Source organism: Carassius auratus, chromosome 8, assembly GCF_003368295.1.
Source record: "Carassius auratus strain Wakin chromosome 8, ASM336829v1, whole genome shotgun sequence".
NCBI classification, from domain to species: Eukaryota; Metazoa; Chordata; class Actinopteri; order Cypriniformes; family Cyprinidae; genus Carassius; species Carassius auratus.
The window spans coordinates 3,674,356-3,692,741 of NC_039250.1; the positions used below are offsets into that span (position 1 = coordinate 3,674,356).

Below are 18,386 nucleotides of genomic sequence, written 5' to 3' on the forward strand. Positions count from 1 at the left end.
GATTTCTCCTGCATTTTCTTCACCTTTCTCTTCATTACTGTCTCTTTACGTTCTTCTCCAGGTGATAAACGGGTCGTGAAGCTCTCTCTGAAGTCCACAGAGACGGGTCTCAAATTCATCACCACCGATTTCATCTTCTACAACTGCAGCGTCTTGCAATCGTAAGTGCGATCGTCAGAGATGTCCTTGTGACGTGTTCTATTATATTTATAAAACAAATCATATAAATGAACCTTGAAAATCATTAATAACTATATCATAATACTAAATGAATCAGTTAATCTTAACTCCTTATTTTAAAGTCTTAAAGTTCATTGCATGGTGATAAGCTACATTTAAAATAAAAATAAATACATCTGTGTTCAGATCATGATGGCTGAAATGGCGTTGGCTTTAGTGATGCAGACAAACACAGCACAGATGTGTGGTGATACTCATTGAAAGCAGAAGAGCTGGAGCTGGATAAGACAGATGTTTGTAGATGAGGAAGTGTTTGTGTATGGGTTTGCTTAATCAAAACCACATGCATGTTTAATCTAGAGCGCTTATTAAAATGATTTAGAAAATCTCCCATTTATTAGAGCTTTGTCTGTTTCTATTTGTTAATAAACTTCCTTAATGTTTCTGAATGTCTTTTTTCAATATCAAGAGGAGTTTCATCATATTAGTGTATAAGGTATCTGTCTGCAGTTGTTCTAGTAGGTAAACATCTGTATGTGTTTGCTGCCTTTTAGTGTCTATTTTTCAGCACTCCATTTTTTATAATGCTGTTGTGCTAAATGGGATTTATAAAAACAGATGTTTCTGGACACACACATTTCTTATGTGCTTAAGGGAAGAGATGAGATGCTTGTTGAAAAAAAGGAATTGTAATTATATTCACTTGACCCTTTTCACCTCTCTCTTTTTTTTTTTTTTTTTTGCTGATGTGAGATGTATTATTCAATTATTGAAGTGTTGCCTTGACAAACATGTGTTTTTTATTCTACTCTGAAAGCATGAGTACTTGCACAATTATTGCCTTTGTCGAAAATCCGGAACATTACCAAGATGCCTGATTGTGTCAAAGCGAGTTACAGTATTAAACAGATAAATAGTGTGTCGATAATGCAAGAGGACGATAATAAACACTTACATTTCCATAATTTATTAGTGCTGTCAAATGATTAATTGTGATTAATCGAAACCAAAATAAAAGTTTTTGTTTGCATAGTATATATGTGTGTGTTCTGTGTATATTTATGTATCTATAAATAAACACACACACATACAGTATGTGTTTTGAAAATGTACATGTATTTACATGTCTTATTTATATTTCATAAAAAAAAAAAAAAAAAATTTATTTCATAAATATATATTTTTCTTAAATATATATACATATATATATATATATATATATATATATATATATATATATATATATATATATATATATATATATATATATATATATATATATATATATATATGTATATATATATGTGTATATATATATATGTATATATATATGTGTATATATATATATGTGAATATATATATGTATATATATATATATATGTATATATATATATATATATATATATATATGTATGTGTGTGTGTGTTTGTGTGTGTGTGTGTATTTATATATTCATAATAAATATACATAGTACACATACGTATATTATGTAAACAAAAACTTTTATCTTGGATGCGATTAATCGCGATTAATCATTTGATAGCACTATAAATGATTCATCTAGTTTACCTCAAATTTTGTCATTTACTCACCCTCCACTTGTTAGAAACCTGTAAGGTTTCTATCTTCTGCTGAACACACACAAAAAGAGATATTTTGAAGAATGCTGGTAAACAAATAGTTGATGGTAGACACTGACTTATGTAGTTTTGTTTTTCATACTAGAAATCAATGGCTACTGTCAACTAACTGGTTATCAACTTTCTTAAAAAATAAAAATAAAAAAACTTATTTTGCTGAAAGAAATTCTGAGGGTCAGTTTTTATTTTTGGGCTGAATAATTTTAAAGTTTTCTTCTTTTTTTTTAATCTAGTGCAAATATGCAATATTTGTTAAAATGTTTGTAACATTTATGATTTTTTTATTTATTTAAGAGGGTTTTGCTTATGGAAAATTATTTTTAATTGAATGTCTAAGTTGTCCTGAGAACCTCATTTGAAAACAAAAACATCTGTAAATTTCTGAAAACCAGCAAACATTCTGCTTCAATCATAATTTTGCTTAGAAACGGACAATAAGTTCCCACTGGCAGTAAAAAAGTGAGTTGCAGCTCTGTCTGTGGTCAGTAAATGAGTGTAATTGCTCCAGAGGTGTTAGCTCTGGTGTGTAATTGCAGTGTGGTCCAGCTGTTGGCTGCTGGGGTGATTTCCGTTTGAGGTTTTGGTTATTATTGCGCTCCGTTCACACGGTCGTCTGCTTCCGCCTCAAGTCAGGTTATTTATATAACGCTTCATACAATACAGATTGTTGATAAGCAGCTTCACAGTAATAAAAATGAAAATCACAATATGAAAGCAATACGACTTCAGCTCTAAAAGACAATATTGTCAATGTTGATTCGATTAAGTTCAGTCAATATCATGAATGGAACTCAGTTCAACTCTAAGGAAGCTCAGGTCAGTTCCGTGTTGATTCACAGTGATGCCCAAACTTAATATATTTATATTCATTTTCACTTCATTCATCGTGAAGTCGATGCAGAGGGTGGAGACGTGTCGGTGTGTCCTGGAGGACAGGAACCCACTCGTTTATTTCCCTCCGCCGCTCCTCCTTTCATTCGAACGCTTTACATCACTTAACCCAGTCAGCCAGCGCAATCACGCATTGTTAGCACCTCCTTTGTTTTTCTGAAACCATTTTGTCCGTTCCAGTTGTGATTTGCATGGAAACGGGAGGGAAATGCGAATTATTTTATCAAATGAAGGAAAGCGGGAAACAAAAGGAGGATAAAACCTGATAACTGGAGGGAGACGCCACGTGGCGATGACAATTTGCATCTTGGTGCTGCATATACAGGTAGAAAATGAGATGCTCAAAGCTACACTCCGCTCTGTGTGAGTGTGTGCGAGTACAAGCGCCCGTGCTGATCCATCGAGTCGGGCTCGGCAGTTGCCATGGCAACCCACGTCCGAGCGAGGCCCGCTACCTTGCCAGCACTGCCTATAGCCTGTGCCAGATTTCCTGTTTTCATAAAAGCCCTGTGGGAACGGTTAGCCTGCTGATTGTCTTCGCCTCTGGTGACGATGGTGGACGGCACCTACTCGTCTCCGTCCTCCTGCCTCCATCTTTGATTCCCACAATTCTTCGGCCACCCAGACCCATGGGTTCTTCCCCGGCTCCCTCTTAACCTCCTCTTTCCCTGCGGGATAGCGACAGCCTGTGATGTGAGAGAGGGGGCAGGGGAGGAAGACAGTGCAGTTCAGGATATTTACTTCTGAAATGGCTTCTATAAAGCCGAAGCTCTTTATTCTGTTTCATCTTCCCATGCAGCTGTTAGCGAGGGTGTCTTTCTGGTGCTAGTTAGTTTTGGATGTGAATGTGGGCATTCATTAAACATGTGAAACTCTTTTTTATTTTATTGCTCAAGCTAGAAATGCGTGGCCTCAAGTTACCAGGAAGTGCATATCAAAGGAAGACTGTGTCCTCTTTCACAGTTTTTATGAATAGTTGGGTAGGTTTTCAAGGAGTAGTTATAGAGCTTAACAATAAGGAACATTTGTTGATTTTTTTTTTTTTTTTATAAATGCCTTGCAAATTCTGTTTGGTTTTCTGTTGTGATTTGTGTTCTGTTTGGTTTTCTATTTTGCTGTGTTGTTGCGGTTTCTGCTGATAATGATATCTGGCAGTGTTTTTTTTTTTTTTTTTTTTGAATTTGCAAAAATGTTTTGTGATAGTCTTAGAAAGAATAAGAATACATAATATATGTATGTAATAACAATTTTGATCAGAAATTACAGTATATACAGTATATATATATACAGTGTGTATATGTATATATATATATATGTGTGTGTGTGTGTGTGTGTGTGTGTGTGTGTGTGTACAGTACAGACCAAAAGTTTGGAAACATTACTATTTTTAATGTTTTTGAAAGAAGTTTCTTCTGCTCATCAAGCCTGCATTTATTTGATCAAAAATACAGGAAAAAAAATGTTATATTGTGATATAATATTACAATTTAAAATAATTGTTTTTAAATTTATTATACTTTAAATGATCATTTATTTCTGTGATGCAAAGCTGAATTTTTAGGATCATTATCACATGATCCTTTAGAAATCATTCTAATATGATGATTAATTATCAAAATTCCAAACAGTTCTGCTGCTTAATATTTTTTCAGAACATGTGATACTTTTTTAGGATACTTTGATGAATAAAAAAAAAAAAAAAAAAAGCTATGTTTTTAAAATATAAATATTTTGTAATAACAATATACACTACTGGTCAGTAATTTTTTTCTTTCTTTTTTTAAAAAAATAAAATCAATACTTTTATTCAGCAATGATGTTTTTTGCATATATAATTATACATACATCATCCCATCTAGAATTTTGCTCAGAATTAAATATACATTTGTGCCAAATGAAATTTAAAAGAAAAAAATTGTTAATTGCGTTGTGAAAAGAAAGTCCTTTGTAATGATGTGCACAGATGAATCGAGGCCAGAAACTTGTATTAAGAACTTAAGTATGGGCAATTTTTTATTTCAGTTTGACTGTAGTGCACAAACTCCAGATTTGCCTGTGCTGAAAGTCCAGCCCAGACTCCCAGTGATGGTAAAACACTCACTTCATCAGAGTGTCACCATTTGGCCGTGCTGTGTTTTTCAGCCCACGCTCAAATTAAAGCTGAGTGAATTGATGGGCCTTAAACCCCTGACACAGCATATTGCATATTTCAGGCTCGACTTCCAGATCGGTTTGCAGTATTTACAACGCATTTCAGCTGCAGTAGAGCGCTGCGCCCTCCTCCATCAGCTCTAGTTTGCATCTTAACCTTCCAGCGCACTAAAAAACACACCCACACAGAACCCCTGTTGGCAGTAATATTAGATTTAGCAAGTTCAAATGCACCCATACTGCAAAGAAAATGCATTAACTTGTTTTAAATGACCCATGATAATCAGTGTGCTTTCCATTGTTCCGCCAGAGATGGTTGTGCAAGAAAGCGGTTGGTGTAATTTTGCCAGTGCCAACGTCTGGGATGCATCAAACGGCAGTTTTTTCCTCCCAAGAGCGAAACGAGATTATATTGAGCAATGCAGCTCCAGGTGTGGTGTGCTCAGACTGTCGAGTGCCCTCTGAAGGCGATCTGAACCGTGCCTCAGGAGGGAAGGATGTGATTAGGATGGTGTATGGCGTGGGCTTTCCGTACAGGACCAGTGGCAGATGAGATCCGCATGTGGTCCGGATGGGTCCGCAAACCTTCTCACAGCGTGCGCTTCATTCTCGGGGCACGGATGGCCTTTCGTCGGGTACGCGCATTTGAGTCCACAGGTGTCGCCTGCTTATGTTTCTCTGCAGGACGTGACTGTTTAATTGGGAGTGTCATTAGGGCCACCGTCTAAAAGCCTTTTTCAGGGTCGGGTTAATGACTAATTGAGAAGCGGCGCGAACGAGCCGGGTGTTCAATGGCCCTTGAGGATTAATTGTGTGTGTTGAAGTGAAAGAGCGGATTTGTGACATATTGAGCGCTCAGATTTCCACAGCGGCGTCTTCATTCACGTCGAGAGAGTCTCTACGAGAGTTAAAGTCTGACCCGGGGCTCGTTCAAGAACTTCCCAAGGACAATGATGTGATTTATAGGCTAAGTATTCAAAGAATTGAGGGAATGAATGACTTGAGCCAGAGGTTCAGTTGAGGACTGAGAGTTTAGATCAATGCTGAAGTTGTAGTTCCAACTTCTTGTATTTCTGGGTGTAGATCTGGTTTGGTTGCGGGTTTTTTTTTTTTTTTTTTTTGTCCAGTTTCCATTGACAGCAAATGCCAAATGTGGCCTTGTTTGTTCGTTTCCATGAAGAAAATCTGGTTCTGCACTGGAAAGATGGTGGTTTTGGACCAAAAAGTGCTATTTTCCGATGCTGACAGGAAAGTCAATCTGGTGAAAGTTACACAAAACAAACCTAGATAATTTCTATTGTAATAAATGAAACTGTCTGGGGGACAAAAACATTAAAATGCATGAATTAATTATTTTATAAAATGTATACTAACTTTATTTATTTGTATAATTTATATAAATTGCAAAAAAACTATTATTTTACATCAAAGCCAGTTTTTATTGCATAAAAAACACTGAATTAAATGACTTTGTACTATGTAAGATATGCTATGGAAACTTGGAACAAGACTATTAAACATAACCAGTTTTGGGGTGGATTTAATAGTCAGTTACACTGTGGTTTAACTCTGAACTCTTGGAAAGCTTGGGCTGAGTTCACAGATGAACTCAGAACAGACCTCTCATGTATCTCTCTCTTGGTTTGCTCCTCCGCAGGTGTTCGTCGTGTGTTAGCAGCCCTTTCCCCTGCAACTGGTGTAAATATCGCCACATCTGCACTAATAACGTCGCCGAGTGCTCTTTCCAGGAAGGTCGAGTGAGCAGCGCAGAGGTAAGAAACCACACCAGACCAGCTAACCAAACAATGCTCTGGTAAATGAAACGCATCGACGGAGTTATTTATTGGAGTTATTTTGTGGAGTTATTTTGTGGTCTCAAATGCATAATAAAAATCAAGTCATTTTGCCTAATCAAATATGAAGATAATGCTAGAAATGTCTTTGCAAAAATAGTCAGAATGTGCTGAAAACGACAACCCAAAAAGTAGTTTAAAAAAAGTCCAACAATGAAAAGGTAAAAAAATTGATTTTATTTATAATAGTAGAAAAATGAAATATAAAAAAAGTAAAATAAATATGTACCCTAGATAATGCTTATATTAATAAAAGTGAATATATATGTATGTTTTTATGTATGTATGTATATATGAAAATTTTTGTTGTAAAATCTTTCTCATATTTTTATGATTAAATTAAAAATAAGAGGGGAAAAAAATGCAATATAGAAATAATGACTAAACTTAAACCTCTGTTTCTCGTCGCTCTTCACATTCTCCTCCTATCATAAATTTGAAAATCCTTTTGTAAGTAATCTTTATCATCTTTTTGCTAATCAACTTGTTGGTGCTAAACGAGTGCTTGACCGGCGTCCCCAGTATAAACCGTTCCAGTCTCCAGGGTTTGATCTGCAGCGGTGCCACGCGGCATAATCAGATTCAGATGTATTAGGAGTTCATTTGGGATTCAGTGTGGCTTAGATGACTCACTGTTTCACTTTCTCAAGTGAAAGATAGATTCAGATGTTCAGAACGGCTCGTCTGTTCTCAGTTTCCTGCGCTGTGATGTGCCCTAGAGGGTTGGCATTCTTTTAAACAGAGTATGCAAGCTTTTGTGCCCTGCTCCCTGGAGGAACAGGAAGTGAGTAAACCATTTATGTGTCCGCATCAAATTTAAAGCAATAGTTCTTCCAAAAATGAAAACGGTGTTCTTTACTCACCCTCATGATGTTGTTCCAAAGCCATATGCTGGTAGTTTGTATGTGTCATAAGAGTAAATAGAAACATACAGGTTTGAAACAAGCGTAAGGGTGTGTAAATAATGACAGATTTGGATTAGCTATTCCGTTGACATCCAGCAACCCCTCAGGCCGTGTCAGACCCAACCTGGTCAGCGGCCTCTGGACCTGCTCTGTGTTTCTCTCACAAGTGTCCATCTGTGTGTGTCAATCACACAATCACTTCTTTCACTCCCGGTCTGTGAAACACTGGGAACTTTCTCACACGCTTCATTGTTCGTCTCGTTTGACACTTGCTGGAAATTTGGAGCCCAGGCATTTTCCCTAGATGTGTTTACACTGGACGATAAGAGGAAGAATTGTTGCAAATGTCATTCCGACTGAAAAAAGATTTTTCACAAGCTGTTATTAACGGAGGACATTTCTCATAACGTAAATTAATGCTGTGCTGTTCCTTTCTGAAGCCTTTGCAATCATTTAATTTTTTATTATGTATTTTTGATAAAATAGAAAAATGATCTGCTGGACATTGGGCATTGAAGGCAGAACCAAAATACTATGAGGCACCTTCACACAGCAGCTGGAAGAGTTTTGACTCCTCTTCTGTTCATGCAATGACACCACATTAACTGGGCTTCCATCCATTTATTTATTTAGCAGATTCTGAGGTGTCAATGTATGAGAATACATTTTTCCAAAATGCAAATACATTTTTTTAAATTAATTTTTTGATGTAAATTAAATGTATTTATATTGTGATAAATGTATTTATTAGAGATCCACATTTACCAATTAATATGTTTTGGAGTATTTTTTTTATCTGGTAAGAATATATTCTTACATTTTTTTGTTATTTTTTTAATGTAAATATATATATATTGTGATAAATGTATTTATTAGAGATCCACATTTACCAATTAACATGTTTTGGAGTATTTTTTATTTTTATTTGGTAAGAATATATTCTTACTTTATGTGATTTGTTTATTTTATTTTACCAATTTACCAATAAATAGTTTTTGCACCATTTTTTATTTGTAAATAAAACATTTGGATAAATTATAATGGAATTTTATTAGTTTATTTTATTCATTAGAATTATGTTTTTATAATTTTTTTTCAAATTTTTATATTTTTTTTACACTATATATTTAATCTGTAAGAGAACATATTTTTGGATTCACTGTTTATTTTTTTTTTGTCAAATTTTAATAGTTTTATTATCATATTTATGTGTTATATTATTATAATGTTGCATTCAATTTAACGAAATTAATTAATTGGTGAATCACATTCATTAATACATTGTTTTTGTAATATTCGAGTTTCTCGTATGAATAAAATTCTTAACTTGGATGGAAACCATCGCTAGTGAGCACTAAAAATAAAAAATTCTTAAGATATCTTGCTATTGGTACTGTTGGCATTCATTTTTATTTTTTTTTATTTATTTGTTCTTGTTCAAAGCTGCAAGACACTTAATGGTAGCTTTGGTTATCGATATATCCGCCGTCATGGTTTTACTCCTGAACGTTTAAGCAACCATCCAGATCACTCTAGTAACCATTTAGAAAACTGCGTCTTCTGCAAAATGAAACTCATTTTCTGCACAACTGTTAGAATCTAATGCAGTCATTTTTATTTCCATTCTATAAAGCCGATTTGAGTCAATCACAGCTTCATCCTGTTGATTTAGTAATTCTCCGTTTGGCGCTGCTGCGCTGTGATGGATGTACGAGTGTTTTCAGGGGGTCTACAGTGTAATTCCTTCCAGAATTTCAGGTGCTAATGAGTATCGGGCCAAATAACTTGTCCAACTTTTTTGTTGGTGCCTTTTGTTTGTGCTTACTGATGTTTGAAATAGGCCCAAGTGTTTAATGTCTGGTTTGGTGTCATGTTTCCAGCCAAGATTCTGTTGCGGTGAGGGAAAATAATAGTCTAAGCACAGATTTGGCCCAATCTGTGAATAGATTTACATCTTGTATTCCCGCCTCCACCTCTTTCTTCTCTCCTTTTCTCCATTTCTTTCTCTTCTTTGCTTTTCATTTCTCGTCGGAGCACATTATTGCACACTTGACTGAGCTGTAGGCCGTTGTCTTCAGGTTGAGAAGTTACGGCTGCCTCTGTGTTGTCGGAGTTTCAGTGCACCCGATGACCGAGGAGTGAAGGGAAAACAGCATACGTGACTCTCCAGCTGCTTGGATACCAGACGCAGTCGCTTTAATTATATCTCTCTTGCATTTCTTTGCATCATGATTACAGAGTAAAACCACATCGACAGGAACAAAGTGGCCCAGCTTACTAACTCTGTAGCTTTAGTTGAGACGAGATGCAGATTTGAATTCAAGTGTGAATCGAAGGTCTAGTCTGCATTTACAGTAACACTACGGTTCCCTGTAGACCCAGAACGTTTATGGAAATTATGCTGTGTGTTGATGCCATCATTGTTATATATAGCCAATATATATATATATATATATTATGCAGGACCTGCACAGCCAGTGCAGTGTTGCCAGATATTGCCATTAAAACATAAATGATAAATAAATAAAAATAATCAGAAATTGTCAAATCTTTTGCAATTATAGTTCTTTTGCAAATTAAAAATAACAGATCTTTTGCAGTTTAAGATGAAGATATCCCTGACCGTAAACCACAACGTCCTACTTTATTTACTTTGTATAGAGTTAAAAAGTGGAAAAGACGAGTCCAAAGATGTTTTTAATTGCTGGAGCTGGCAACATATAGTTCACGTTCTCACTCACAACTCTCTCTCAAGCCTCGTTCACTCCAGCAGCATCTCGCAGCGATCATGTTCACACCACGGACGCTTATCATTCTTGTAATATCTCTCAAAATGTGAATCTTCATCTGATACAGGCTCAAACTTCTAAGGTTGAATGCCTAATCTCTTCATCGTTCACGCCGGACAGTAGAGATCTGTTTGCTGTGTGAGCTACTGAAATGAGCCGCGCTGTAAAACAGCCAATCAGAGCAAATCTTAACATTATTATTCATGACCCTTCCAAATAAGGTAATGACAGACAGTTTCATTCTAGGGACAAAAACTAGGGTTGTAAATGGACATGTAAAACTATTTCTTTAGAATTTTTGTCCTTACCTAAGTCACATACCTTCTATGTAGATATCAGAGAACAGTTTAAAATATTGCAATGGGATTCAATGCATGCAATGGCACCTTTAAAGGCGCAATATGTAATTTTTCTGCTTTAAAAATAGCAGAAATCACTATATCTATGTTATATATATTTTTTTAGTTGTGTACTTACATTATCCCGACAGTTTCCATGAACTTTTAAATCCGGAGAAAATTATAGTTTATTTAGAAGACACGGCACGTTTCTTTATTTCCGTTTTGTCGCCCGTCTATGGTGTCATATAAACTTTGACCCCTATAGTTTATCTAACTTCCTGCGGAACCGCCAAATACAAAGGTGAACAGAAACAAAGACGAGACGAAGAAGAAAAAGTAGTAGCTAGCCTCGATCGAGACTATTATATTTAATATTTATTTTGTCGTATTTATACCTCAATCAATAACTTAATAATTATGCTTTGCCTGCACGTTCTGTGGAGCGCAAACGTACGGGTGAAATAAATGACCCGAGAAGGTTTTGGGACAAGATAAGAAACAAGACACGGGTAAATAATGGAGTTGCATTTCCAAGATAGAGTTTCGTGACAAGCTGAAACTACAGAGAGATACCGAACTCGCTTGCATTCTGATAAACAGGTATGCATCCATTCAGCTAACTGTATCTATACGTATATTTTGTGAAACGATGATGTCTTGTGTAAAACGCAGACGGACTAGCTCTCATGTATAGTATAATGTAAATCTACATTTGTTCTATATCTAGCTGGATAAAGTAGCTTCAAATGCAGTTCACTAGCTTGTTCGATATCATAGTATAAACGTAATTATAATTATTAACGAAAGGCGACCGTGTTTTTTTAAAATATATTACTACTAGCTAGATGGAATATTGATTTGATAGGGGTCTCATAATTCATATATCTCTTCGTTCGAAAAGACGTGATTCTCAAAATACTAAGTTAGAATGAGTGAGGAATGATATGGAGCAACAGAGCGTGTGTTCCAATGAGCATCAACTCCCATGAGCCTACGCTCTTTCCCAACGTCATCAAAGTACGTCTTATGTTATTATTTTGATTGAGTGACCCCTGGTGGCCAAAAATCCCATACTGTACGTTTAAACTTACAGAGCTCAACATCAAGGATGATCCAGGCCAGTTTTTTGGGCCCAATGAGTTTTGGAAACAACAAGACATAAGCCTTTCTATGTTATAGCTAGCTGATAACTGACAAGTTTTACAAATCTATAATACATGGCCTAAAAAACAACAACAAAAAACGATCAGAACTGCGTGTATTTCCATAGTAATTTAGATATCACATGCCTGTCAACATTTGTCCACTCCACTACAATTTTTTTGTATTTTTGTATTTTTATTTATTATTTTAATTTTTTTGCTGCACATTTTATTTGTTAAATTTTTTTTTAATGTTTTCTTCAACAAAAAAATGGATATAAATATTTATAATGGATAAATGGAATATTGACACTATATATTGCTTATTGACATTTGAATTTTGTTTATTTCAGAATTTATTATTATTATTTATTCCTTTAACTTTCTCTTTTTTTAAAAATCTATTTTTCATACGTTTTCATACTGTGAATCCTACAAAGCCTAAATGTACTTTTTCAATGTTTTAAACTTTTTTCTAATAGTTTTTTTTGTGTGTTTAAAATTTGCAGTAGTAGTTGCAGCAGTTTTTTCAATTTTTTTTGTCAAAGTCCTAGATTTTAAAATCAGTCGTTACTTTTTTTTTATTGGCCACAACATGAAAATATTTATTGGCTTTTCTGTATTATTGCCTGAAATATGGTGCTTCTCGGACTCATCTGTAAGATAAACTAAGATGCTATGAAATTGTAGAATACGACTCTGCAATAAAGCGCTTAATCTGTTTGGTCAGATGTGACGAATCAGGTTAGAACCTTGTAGAAGCGTCTCCAGATGTATTAATATTTCATTTGGCCAGTGCCGCTTTTTATGTCGTCATTGTAGCTGCCAGGCAACTAAGTGTTTTCATATCTATAATTCTGACATTACAGTTTTCAATTAGAGAAATTATTAACTATATGCACGCTAGCGCAGCCACAGCTCAGAGAAACAAGGTTAATTGGCTCTGTAATCAGCCGATGTGGATAATGAGGCTTAATGATAGCCAGATGAAAAATTGAAAGTGATTTGATATATGATTTGGACATTATATAAGCACGACAGGACAGACAGCCATACAATTAACACCTGGCTGATTTGAGAGAGAGAGGCGCACGTGGGAGGAGCCAAAGAGAAGAGAGGAAAATCCCCCCCGTCTTCAGTTGCAGAAGGGGGAGCCGCACGCCCCTCGGCTTTTGGCGCATTTTAATTTTACACTTAACTGAACATCAAAGAGATGCCTTATCAGTGCTTATCAGAGGCAGCCAGCAGCGCTGAGATATGCCCATCTCTCTCGGTTTGTCTGTCTTCCCCTCCAGCAACAGGCCTGACAATCTTCTTATCACTCCTCCCCCTCTCGCTCTCGTTCAAGAAAAGAGTTAGTCAGCGAAAAGTGGTGAGTCATCCAGTGTTGATACTGGAGGGGAGAGTCCTGGTGGAGCGGGGACAGCAGTTCAGAGAGCGAGTCCATGAAGAGAGATGCTAGCATTCGTCACTCACATGTTCATCATAAACTCTCCACACACACACACAAACCTAGTCATGAAATGTGTATTCATAATAGTTTTCTTTTATCTGTTGATGGATGAATTTAATATTCAATTTACCTACATATTAGTTGTTTTTAAAGGAACTTTTTAGATTCTGTCTGTCTACTTGTTTGTCCGTCTGACTTTCTGTTGTTCTTTCTATCATTCTGTCTGTTTGTCTGTCACTCTGTCCATCCATCTATCCATCATTCTGTCATCCATCCATCCTTCTAACATCTGTTATTCTATGCATCCGTCCCTCTATCCTTCCATCTCTTATTCAATCCATCCATCCATCCATCCATCCATCATCTGTCATTCTATCCATCCATACATACATCCTTCTATCATCTGTCATTCTATACATCCAACCTTCTATCACCCATTCATCTATCATCTTCTATTCTTCTATCATCAATCCATCCTTATATCTATCATTCTATCATCCATTCATCCATCCTTCTATCATCTGTCATTCTATTTATACGTCCTTCTATTATCCACCCATCAATCTATAATTCATTCATTCATTCAGCCATCCATCCATCCATCCTTCCTTCTATCATGTGTTGTCCATCCATTCATTCATTCATTCATCCATCATCTCTCATTCTATCCATCATCCATCCATCAGTCATTCTATTATCTACCATTCCATCCATCCATCCTGCTCTCATCCATTCATCTCTACATCCATCCTTATATCATCTGTCTCTCTATGCATCCATCCCTCCATCCTTCCATCTCTTATTCCATTCATCCATCCATCATCTGTCATTCTATCCATACATACATACAATCCTTCTATCATCTATCATTCTATACATCAAACCTTCTATTACCCATTCATCTATCCATCATCTATCCTTCTATCATCCATCCATCCATCCATCCTTATATCATCTGTCATTCAATTTATCCATCCTTCTATTATCGATCCATCGATCTATCCATCTGTCATCTATCCATCCATTCATTAATTCATTCATCATTCCATCCTTCCTTCTATCATCTGTTGTCCATCCATTCATCCGTCCATCCATCATCTCTCATTCTATCCATCCATCCATCCATCCATCCATCAGTCATTCTATTATCTATCATTCCATCCATCCATCCTTCTCTCATCCATCCATCCCTTCATCTCTACATCCATCCTTATATCATCTGTCTTTCTGTCATCATCCATCTATCCATCCATCCATCATTCTGTCATCTAAAATTCAATCCATCGATATTTTGTCTATCATTCCATCCATCCTTCTGTCATCTGTCATTCCATCCATACATCCATCCATTGTTCTATCATCTGTCTTTCTATTCATCCATCCAATCATCCATCCATCGTTCTGTTGTTCTGTCTGTCAGTCTGTCAATCTCTGTTATACAATAATTTATTTATATAAATGTTTATCATTTATCCACATTTTATTAATCTGTTTTCTATTTTGGTGCTCCACACAAATAGCATAAAACTAAGGCCATACAAAATATTCATACCATTTAAGCGTTCCACAAATGTTTACTTTTATTTTTTTTTAACCAAATTTTTACTTTTTGCATCCTAAAAGTATCTGCCAACCATGGGTTAACTGGACCTTGCCAGCCAACTAAGCCAAACCTTGCCGTTTTGATGTACTGCCCAGTTTGCATACTTCTGCTGAATTCTGTGCCAGTGTGTAGTATAAATACAGTGATTAGTTTGTTCAGTATGTGAAGCCGTCTTAGATTTTGGCTTCAAGGTGTAATAGCAGGCAGAATAATTATAGTAAGAAACTCACTAGGGTTTGGAACAGAGCAACTTCTGAATCACACATTGAATTCCCATTGTCTTTTCAGGATTTTCAAGCTGGAATGAACCAAGAAACAAGCTCACTGTCATTTATCGTAAGAAGAGTTAGCTGGGGGGCCGAAATCTGTGTTGGCGTGGGCCGAGAGCATATGTGGGCTCTTTCAATGATTACCACACTGGCTTATTTTTACATTCACAATACACAGGCGTTCTTTTGCTCTGATCAGTGTGTGTGTGAGTCAGTGATCCAGGCCCTTAAGCCGACGGGAATGTGTGTGTGTGTGTAAGAGACAGCAGCTCAGTGGAGTGCATCTTCTCCCAGGGTAAGCTCTGCCTCGGTGCCTTGGCCCAGGCTTTGAGAGGTGCTTCAAAAACACAGACATAAAAACACTCTTCACACTGTAAACAGGGCGAGTGTGACGGGGTCTCTCCAGCTCCCAGCAGCACTCCAGCGCCCTGGGCCTAATCCACTGAACAGCAGCCGGCTTCTCTCTGTGTCTCTCCACTGCAGTGTTTTCCAAGAGGAGTATTGCTACATCTGTTTGAGGGTCCTCCAAAGTCATGTTGATTAGGAGTCTTTCACTGTGAGCTCGGCCCCAAATTATATTAAAAACTCCATTCAGATGGTAATGGGGGTTTTTGTGGTGCATTAAAAATAGAAGAAAAGTATATTTTCAAAAGTTTAGGGTAGGAAAGAATTGTATTATTATTTTCATGTAAGAAATTAATACATTTTATCAGCAAGGATGCATTCAAATTATTCTATAAAGACTTAAAAATATTCTTTCTGTTGATCAAAAAATGCAGTCATTTCAAAAGTACAGTATCATGGTTTTCACAAAAATATTAAGCATCTCGACTCTTTCAACTGTGAGAATAATAAATAAAAAATCTTGAGCCTCAAATTAGCATATTAGAATGATTTCTAAAGGATAATGTGACACTGAATACTGGAGTAGTGATGCTGAAAATTCAGCTTTGCATCATAAGAATGAATAAAAAAATATTAAATTCATATTGAAATGTATTCAAATAGAAAACTGTTATTTTAAATTGTAATAATATTTCACAAGATTACATTTTTTACTGTGCTCCTTTATCAAATCTTAATGTCTTTTAAAGAGACATCTACAAATTTTACCAACCCCAGATTTTTTTTTACGTTATTTAAGAAAATAATAAAAAACAATTCAAAAATTTCTATAACTAAACTAGTCTAAAAGTGCCTTGAAGTTACTATAGCAAAAGTACACTGCTCGATTGCTTCTCAAACACTATTCAGAGTCTGGTGGCTCTGGTTTTTGCAGTTTCACAAGATGATTTTATATTTATTAAGTTTATTTGCTTATTTTAGATCATATAATTTGTTTTCATAAAGCAAAATGGCTTAATAAACAACTAAACAGTAACAAAACCAACAAGCTAGCTAATATTAATTTGAAGTAAATTTGAAAATAGTATGAACTGAATTTACCAGTTAAAACAAATGACACCTGCAGTCAGTGACTGAAGTCAGTGGCTTTCTTACTGCAGATGTCTTTTCATTTGCACACATTGTTTGACCTTCACATTGCCAATTAAAGTGACTGTAAGTTTGTCCTTTCTGGATTGGACCAGTTCTGAATGCAGCTGCTGGTCTAATAAGGGTCTTCTTCTCTTGATCTGTTGTATTAAAATGCTTCATAATCTTTTCATTATATCTGTACATCACGCGCGGTTGTTGGCCAGCTTTGCCGTGTTGATGAGGCTACAGCGTGTTTGTTAAGCTCACGGTAGGTGACCTCTAGGAACGGGTGATCCACGGACACCTAATTACGGCCCGCACTGAGAAATGCATTTTCAACTCTTTCTCTCTTATTGTGTGGTCGGTAAGATGGAAGTGTTTTTGAGTTTCGGGGGTCAAGCAAGATCTCTAAAACGTCTGTGTAAATATGAGGGTTCTCTGAGGATGCTGGATGCGAGTTTTGGAGTATAAACCTTTATGACTAGTGTTAGTTCTGGCAGTGTGTGTATATATGTGTGTGTGTGTGTGTGTGTGTGTGTGTGTGGCATTGAAACAGCTGATGCAGGGAATTGTTTGACTGTGGATTTATCGGTGCAAGACGCTCTAAATTTCTTTCTTTTTGGCTGCCAAAGCTTGCAGCACTGCATTTTTTTAAATGTTCCTAAATTTGTTGTAATCTTTTATTGTAGTTCTATTTATGTCATAAATAGGCTATTAATTACATTTAAAAAAAAAAACATAAAAAAAAAGAACATACACGTCGTGTGAAATGTAATACAGGAACTATGAGATTATATAATATAATATGATATAATATAATAAATTGTATACACTTATCTGTGACACACGATTATGTATTTAAATTGTATGGCTAAAAATCAAAAAAAGGGAAATAAATAAATAATATATAAAAATGTAATATATTATTTCTACATTAAAAATGTTAATTGTGAGAACTTTAATTGTGAGAACTATATATATATATACATGTGTGTGTGTATGTATATATATATATATATATATATACATGTGTGTGTGTATGTATATATATATATATATATATATATATATATATATATATATTATTTCTCACAATTAACATTTTTAATATAGAAATAATATATTATATATATATATATAGAGAGAGAGAGAGAGAGAAAGCTCTTACCATAAAAAATTATATCTATGTGTGTCTACATTAATTACATTATTGATTAAATAGAATTTCAAATTTTCAATTAAAAAAATTAACACAATGTTACTTAAGGTATTATTTGTGATTTTAAAAAATATATATATAAACATATCTACATCATAATAGCATTTTTTAATGCCTAAAATAAAAGTGAAATAGCTATATAATAGTATATGTAATATACATGTTACATATATATATGAACAAATTGGTTCATTATTTTTGTATTAAAATTGAAATGTTTTTTTTTTTTTTAAATATGAATTTGTTTTAAAATAGTTATTTTAAATATCATTCATATTTTTTTATAAAAATGTATATGAAATGTTACATTTTAAAGTTTTAATTTATGAGGCTTATAATGTTTATGATTTTACACTGTCAGATTATTCATAAAGATATGGCATTGTGCCATCTAGTTTGCATTGAAAAATCTACTTAACAGTCTGGTATTTTTGATGTGTAATAAAACATATTGTTATATATATATGAATGTGT

At 35.0% G+C, this 18,386-nt stretch overlaps 1 protein-coding gene across 1 annotated transcript in view; it reads left to right on the plus strand.

Moving 5' to 3' along the window:
• The window catches only part of plxna3 (plexin A3), a 160,050-nt gene that overhangs the window by 85,769 nt on the left and 55,895 nt on the right, over window positions 1-18,386 (plus strand). Inside the window, exons 8-9 of the mRNA XM_026269114.1 lie at window positions 62-161; window positions 6,520-6,634. Coding sequence (XP_026124899.1) covers window positions 62-161; window positions 6,520-6,634 — 215 coding nt within the window. The remainder of the gene's footprint in view (window positions 1-61; window positions 162-6,519; window positions 6,635-18,386) is intronic.